General features: G+C 39.8%; 1 protein-coding gene across 2 annotated transcripts in view; it reads left to right on the plus strand.

Moving 5' to 3' along the window:
* The window catches only part of LOC583722, a 39,374-nt gene extending 32,800 nt beyond the window's left edge, over positions 1-6,574 (plus strand). For both annotated transcript variants that reach the window (XM_030993312.1, XM_030993313.1), the window contains 6 exons: positions 292-441; positions 1,405-1,556; positions 2,149-2,328; positions 2,648-2,839; positions 3,844-4,008; positions 4,516-6,574. In XM_030993312.1, coding sequence (XP_030849172.1) covers positions 292-441; positions 1,405-1,556; positions 2,149-2,328; positions 2,648-2,839; positions 3,844-4,008; positions 4,516-4,726 — 1,050 coding nt within the window. In that variant the 3' untranslated portion in view covers positions 4,727-6,574. The remainder of the gene's footprint in view (positions 1-291; positions 442-1,404; positions 1,557-2,148; positions 2,329-2,647; positions 2,840-3,843; positions 4,009-4,515) is intronic.
* Positions 6,575-7,015: the final 441 nt, after the last annotated feature.

The raw sequence follows: 7,015 nt of genomic DNA on the forward strand, positions 1-7,015 counted from the left end.
GAAGCCGTAGGTCCTCTAGTTGGTTACGAACAGTCATACATATGCTATATGACACGGCTAACGTGCAGGGAAAATAAATATTCTTTCACAAATCATTTCAGAAAGGTCTTCCCAGTGTATGTTCAACACCACGTTTTGACAAGTTACACTTCTCTTTTTTGTACCTGGCCACTCAAAGTATATATAGCAATGTCTTCAAGCACAATCAGTAGCACTGATCACATTCTTAGTGCTAACACCACGGTGTCAATCTTGAGTGTTTCATTTAAGAATGTTGTCTTTCTATTACAGAGTGTTCTGAACAGTCACGATACATCTTCGAGCATGATCAGTAGCACCGATCGTAGTCTTAGCACTAACACCACGGTGTCAGAGTCTGAGGGTACGGAGCTGCTCCACTGGAAGAAAGGCAATCTGCTGGGGAAAGGAGCATTTGGGACGGTAAGTTTACCCTCTCAGTGTTGAATGCTTTTTGCGCCAATATTTGCAAGTTACAATATTATCTGTTGTGCAATCCTGAGTAGTCTTTCATTATTTTCCTTCTATGATTTATGTAAAAAATCTGAATATTTAGTTCCCATTTAGCCATCACACATACAAATATATTAAATTACATTGATTTGAAAGGTATGTTTGTACAGGGTGTTTATCTTAGAAAAACAACTGGGGAGAAAGGAACAAAATTGATGATTTATTGATGAGTGATAAATTGAGAAAATGATGATGATGGCTTCTGGTATAGCTGGGCCCTAAGGGTGCTTGCTCCACAATGTTTCACAAATTCAGCGTCCTTGGTCAATATGCCACATTGAGATGTTGTTCTATTTGTCTTTGTCAGGGTTATTCTTCTTGAGATGATGTCATAGCTGGAACATCATAATGCTTAGGAATAGATTTCATGCATCGATAATAATACTAATAATATTGTTTTTAAAAAACATTCTCATTCTCTCTCTATATCGATTGACTTTGGCAATCATGCTGTTCCACAACCCTAGGTTCCTAGCCTTCTCTATTAGCACCACTCCCAGTTCTTTCACTCCTCTCTCTTCCAACAATTTCTGCAGACTGTCCATCTAAAGTATACTGCTTCTTCCCCTACTCCTTCTTCCCACAATTTTCCCTGTTGAAGCAAGATTCTCTAGGCCTTCTTTACGGTAATGTGACCCATGAACTTCAACTGCCTAATCAACATCTCACGTAACATTTCCTTTGCACTCCAGCTCTAACTAACTCTGTCAGTCCAAGGGATTCTCATCAATTTTCTTAAAAGACACATTTCGCAACTTTCCAAACACCTTTTAGTACCAGAGGTTAAAGTCTCTCTCACATTGTTGTTAGGTTTCCCTTGGATGGTCTTAATATACATGTTTGATTGTCAACGTTTGTCTATCACCCTTACAGGTATACTGTGGACTGACGAACACGGGACAGCTATTGGCCGTGAAGCAGGTTGAGCTGAGTGAGATAGACAAAGAGAAGGCCAAGCAACAGTATCTCAAACTACAGGAGGAGGTCCAGCTTCTAAAGACGCTTCGCCACAAGAACATCGTGGGGTAAGTGGAAACAGGGTCCATGGGGGTGTGTGGCAATGCAGATGCAATTGTGTGGTTGTGTTTACACTTTATTTTAACCATAGTTAGACTGGGATTACTTTATTTTCTGGCAAGTTCTAGGTCATCGTGGGGTAAGTGGAAACAGGGTCCATGGGTGCTTGTGGTAATGCAGATGCAATCGTGTTGTTGTGTTTACACTTTATTTTAACCATAGTTAGACTGGGATCGCTTTGTCCCGTCACTCGCTAAATCCTAGATTTTATTATACCTGATGGTTTGTATGATATGATGATGATAACATGATGTAGTTATGAAAAAAATGCTGTCGTAATGGTGATGCTATCAAAAAGTTTATAATGATAATAATGATATCATTTAGTAACGATGTAATAGTTTTCTGGCTATTGTTGAATTTCAGGCTTAGTCCAGCTTTATATTGTCTAAAATGTACAGGTTTTCAACATGTCTTAATTTCTTCATCCAAACCTGTTAAAAAAAACTTTAAAAAAAAACTTTAAAAAAATGGTTTACCTAATCAAGATAAAAATCGATGAGATCAATAATACTATGATTACATCCTTCTTTCATGTAGATTCCTAGGAGTGTCTCTAGAAGACAATGTTGTCAACATCTTCATGCAGTTCATCCCCGGTGGTTCCATCGCATCCCTCCTGGCAAGATTTGGATCGTTGGATGAAACGGTGTTCTGCCGCTATACCAAACAGATCCTTGAAGGCACTCAGTACCTACATGAGAATAATGTCATACACAGGTAAGAAGGTCCGACAGCATGTGCTTATTAAATACAGGTCACTATTATGTGCAAATGAGAGTTGTGGTTTTTATTGAAGGTGATTTTCAGCAAGTTTTTGTGACGTTATTTTTATTTTACTGGTTTAAACAATCAAATTACTGCAGGATAAACAACGCGGAATAAATTATAACCATGTTCTCTCGACATACGATGCCCATAAAAGAGTTCAAGAGCAAAACGTCTTTTAGTGATTGCTACACACAGACTATATGACTAAATCATTCATATTATTTCTCTCTCTCTCCCCCCCCCCCCCCCCCCCCCCACCTCTATTTAGGGACATCAAGGGAGCGAATATAATGCTGATGTCGACTGGTGTGATTAAGCTGATTGACTTTGGCTGTGCCAAGCGTCTGTGCATCCAGATCAGCCGCAGTCAGAACGTGCTCAAGTCAATGAGGGGGACTCCATACTGGATGGCTCCTGAGGTCATAATGGAGACTGGTCATGGGAAGAAATCAGATATATGGTGAGTTTATAGCCGTTTGGTCTACAACCCAATGGGTTTATTTTCCTATGGTCTACAACCATTTCTGCTACTTCGCAATGGGTTTATTCCTATTTGGTCTACAACCAGTTTGTCTACTACCCAATGGGTTTATTCCCATTTGGTCTACAACCAGTTCGGCCACTGCCCAACGGGTCTACAACCAGTTCGGCTACTACCAATGGGTTTATTCTCATTTGGTCTACAACCAGTTTGTTTGTTACCCAATGGGTTTATTCCCAATTGGTCTACAACAAATAAGTCTCTGTGTGTTGGGTTTGTTCAGACGTGTATCAATCAGATATGATTATTTACGTCTGGGGACCGACCTTTAAACATCACTATCTGAAAAACGCGACTCAGTTTCGAATCTGCGTCCTCGGCTGAATCAGTTAGTCTACAGTCCACATGGCATTATATATAATCATTTTGTCTACTTATCATTTGGTCTAATGACCATGTAGGCTCAAAGTCGTTTGGTCTAATTTCCATTTGGTCTAATCGTCAATAAGTCTTCTAATCATTTGGTCTATTGCTCATTTAGTCATATTGTCATAAATGATAATAATAATCGAATGATTATTAGACCTTATGGATGGTAGACCAAATAGGCATTAGACAAAATGGTTATTAGACTATCTCTCATGGGAAATTGTTTACCTTTTTGCCCCTCCCCTATCACCCCCAATGTATGAACTGCATGTTACTCTTTGGCTCAGTAATTTACAGATAAAAGTCAAACTATACCCTTAAAAAAAACCATACAAGGGCCCCATTTCACAAAACATGTAATCAGTGACAAATGTCAGTTTTTGTTTTAAGCTACTGAAACCCTTGCTTCTTATTGGTTATCAGCAGATTTGTCACTGATTTTTGTCATTTGTCATTGAGAAAGGCTTTGTGAAATGGGTCCCTGGTCTTTGAACTCTTGGCTTTGGTAATCTCCCTATGTTGATCCTTAACCATACTTCCTTGCTTCCCTCTAGGTCTATTGGGTGTACAGTCTTTGAGATGGCAACCCGTAAGCCCCCTTGGGCGGACATGCCTCCCATGGCGGCCATTTTTGCTATCGGCTCTGGGGACCCTGTTCCACAGTTACCTGTCAAGTTCTCAGAAGATGCGAGGATGTTTGTCAACGCTTGCCTGACAAGGTAAGGATCATTATAAAATGTTGACGTGGATCCTAATCAAATGATTGGTTGAGAGTGTACACGTGACCATGCATATATTTTGCTGAACACTTAATTTTACTAATGACCAGTCATTAGTAAATACTTATGACCGGTCATCAGTAAAATCATGTTATAAAACATCATTTTATAACAAATAACATGCATCATTTTATTCAGGCATTAGTAAAATTACCCACACTCTGTACCTTCAAAACAGTCCAAACACCCTCGGCTATCACCTCGGGCGTGTTAGACTGTTCCAAAGGTACCTTGTGTAGGTAATTCTTATGTATGCATTCACTGCTGTGTATTATTTAAATAATATATTGTCTCATCTAAATTTCTATGATTCTGTAACCAATTGACAGACAAAGATCACTTGGATGTGAATGCAGGCTGATCTGTAGATTTACTGTCCAAACCGTGATACAATTTGATATGATTTAATGCGATGCTAATACATCCTTTTTCATGTTCGCCCTGCAGGGATCAAGATGAGCGAGCCACCGCCTCTGAACTCCTCAAGCATCCCTTCATCAAGAGAAGGAAAGAAAGAGGGAGAGAGCACTACCACCAAACAAGAATATCATCGACGTCCCTTGAAGATGGACCAATTGTCTTCAGGGAACAGCCCATATCAAGGGATTCTGCCGAGAGTAAGGGGAGGAAGAACTACGCCCCGCATGAGTTCCGCTGATACGACGATTGCAGGAGGAAGAGTTGCCTGAAAAATTCACTCTGTGAGTGTTTATTCTTTGATCACCTGAAAACGGTCAAGATTTTTGGATTCCGCAGCGTCCAAGGGGAGGGAGAACTATGTTATACATGAGTTCCGCTGACATGACTGTTGCAGCAGAGAGAGTTGCCTGAAAAATTCACTCTGTGAGAGTTTATTCTTTTGACCACCTGAGAACGGTCAAGATTTGTGGATTCTGCAGCCTCCAAGGGGTGGAAGAACTACGCCCCACATGAGTTCCGCTGACACGACTATTACAGCAGGGAGAGTTGTCTGAAAAATTCACTCCGTCACTCCGTGAGAGGTTTTTCTCTTGATCACCTGAGAACGGTCAACATTTTTAGATTCTGCAGCCTCCAAGAGGAGGAGGAAATATGTTACGTATGAGTTCCGTCGATGAAACGATTGTTGCTAAGTGATTCTCTCCCTGAGAGCTTTGTTCAGAAGCAGCAATTAAAGTGTTAAGGGCCTCAGTATCGACCAACGTTTTAAGAACTGCATCCTTCACGAGTTCCACAGATTGAGCAAGTGCTGCAGAGAGAAGTGCCTGGAAGATTTACATTCAGGCTGAGAGAGGTACAATTGGGACCAGCGATGTGTCAGGGATTTTGCAGCACCTAAGGCTGGAAAGAGCTACGCCCACCATGAGTTCTGTTGGTACAGTCATTGCTTCGCAGAGAAGTGCTGGATACAGCGAGGGTCTTTATTTTTAGACGGTTCGGCATCTAGAGACTCTGCAAAATTAAAAAACAGAGTACACCCTGCAAGTGATCCGTTGATGGAGCCATTGCTGCAGAGAGAAGTGCCTCAAAGATTCACTCTGTGACAATTCTCTTTCAGTCATCTAGGAGCAACTGAGATTGAGGGACTTTGGTCAAGATCAAGGGAAAGTAGAACTATTCCTAACCATTGTTTTGGACATAAAGCCAATACTGCCAAGAGAAATGCCTGAAAGATTCATTTTGTGTGAGTTTAAGTCGGGAGCATCTGTAGTTTCAAATTCAGTTGGACCATTTTGGTTCAATTGTTGCTTCCCTTCTGCTCACTGTGCACAATGTTTTCCACTTTATTGCAAAGAATTCATGCCGTGAAATGAAAGTGACAAACTCATTCAGACCTACATGTATAAATTAGCCCTATGGGCTGTACAGTCGGCAATTGCTCTTTCAAAGCTGGCTTTTTAATTTGTTAATTTTTTTAGCCAACTGAATGCATTTTTCCCCACTAATCATACATTGCATATTGTGTGGCAGCTAGTCATGAACAATGTACATGTAGGACGTTCGCTTACTTGACTATTTCAAATGGTTTTTTTAAACTCCTTTTTATGCCTCCGTTACGAAGTAGCCAGAGGCATTATTTTCATATGATTCAATCAGTATTTGGATTGCAACGATCATGCCTTTGTGTGAATTCACTTGCGGTAATCTCTGGAGTTTCCGTCCAATCTCTATGATGCCTTTGAATTTCAATCAACGATGTCCATCTGTGTTCTCAATCGTGCCAATAATTTTGATAATGTACAAGTGATTTCAGATTAGTAAGTGTGAGGCATTGGTCATTCAGTGAAAAGCGCTTGTACAAGTACATGTGTGTCTTTGCTTCTATTGCCTTGAGTTTCTGTCCAGCTTCTTCGGTGCCTTCAATCTAAATCTAACGATTTAAAACTGTATTCGCATTCTTGTAAAACGTTACAAGTAACATAGTTATGTCACATTGAAGAGTAGATCACATACTGGGGGTGTTTCACAAAGATCAATAATGGAAAGCCGTTAGCATCTATATGAAAATATTTTGTAACAGTTATTTTAAAAGGCAAAAAAATGTTGATTCAAATCATTCATATTTTCTATTATCAAGGAGATTTCATGTTCTTGATGCAGAATTTATAAAAAGTCTAAAATACTTCAATTTTCGCTTTTGAATGTATTTTATTTTAAGGCTACAAGATGGCTCTCCATAATTTTAAGTCCAACTAAGTGTTAAGTTTGATCTTTGTGAAACACCCGCAGGACGTATTTCACTAAGCACAGTATTTGTATGTCATCAAATGTTATCTATCAACTGGAGTTTCTCTTCATTTTCTTCCAGAACTCTGAAATTCTATCCAACACTTTCCATCTGTGTTCACATTCCGATACAGCAACGCACGTCATTATGGTTACGTTACTAAAGAGTAGTGCAAATATTCATTAGGTGATAGATGTCATGTCCTTGTTCTTGTAATGTAATGTATGCCAATCATTGGTA

This window comes from Strongylocentrotus purpuratus, unplaced genomic scaffold, assembly GCF_000002235.5.
Source record: "Strongylocentrotus purpuratus isolate Spur 01 unplaced genomic scaffold, Spur_5.0 spur5_scaffold_20, whole genome shotgun sequence".
In the NCBI taxonomy this organism is placed as follows: domain Eukaryota; kingdom Metazoa; phylum Echinodermata; class Echinoidea; order Camarodonta; family Strongylocentrotidae; genus Strongylocentrotus; species Strongylocentrotus purpuratus.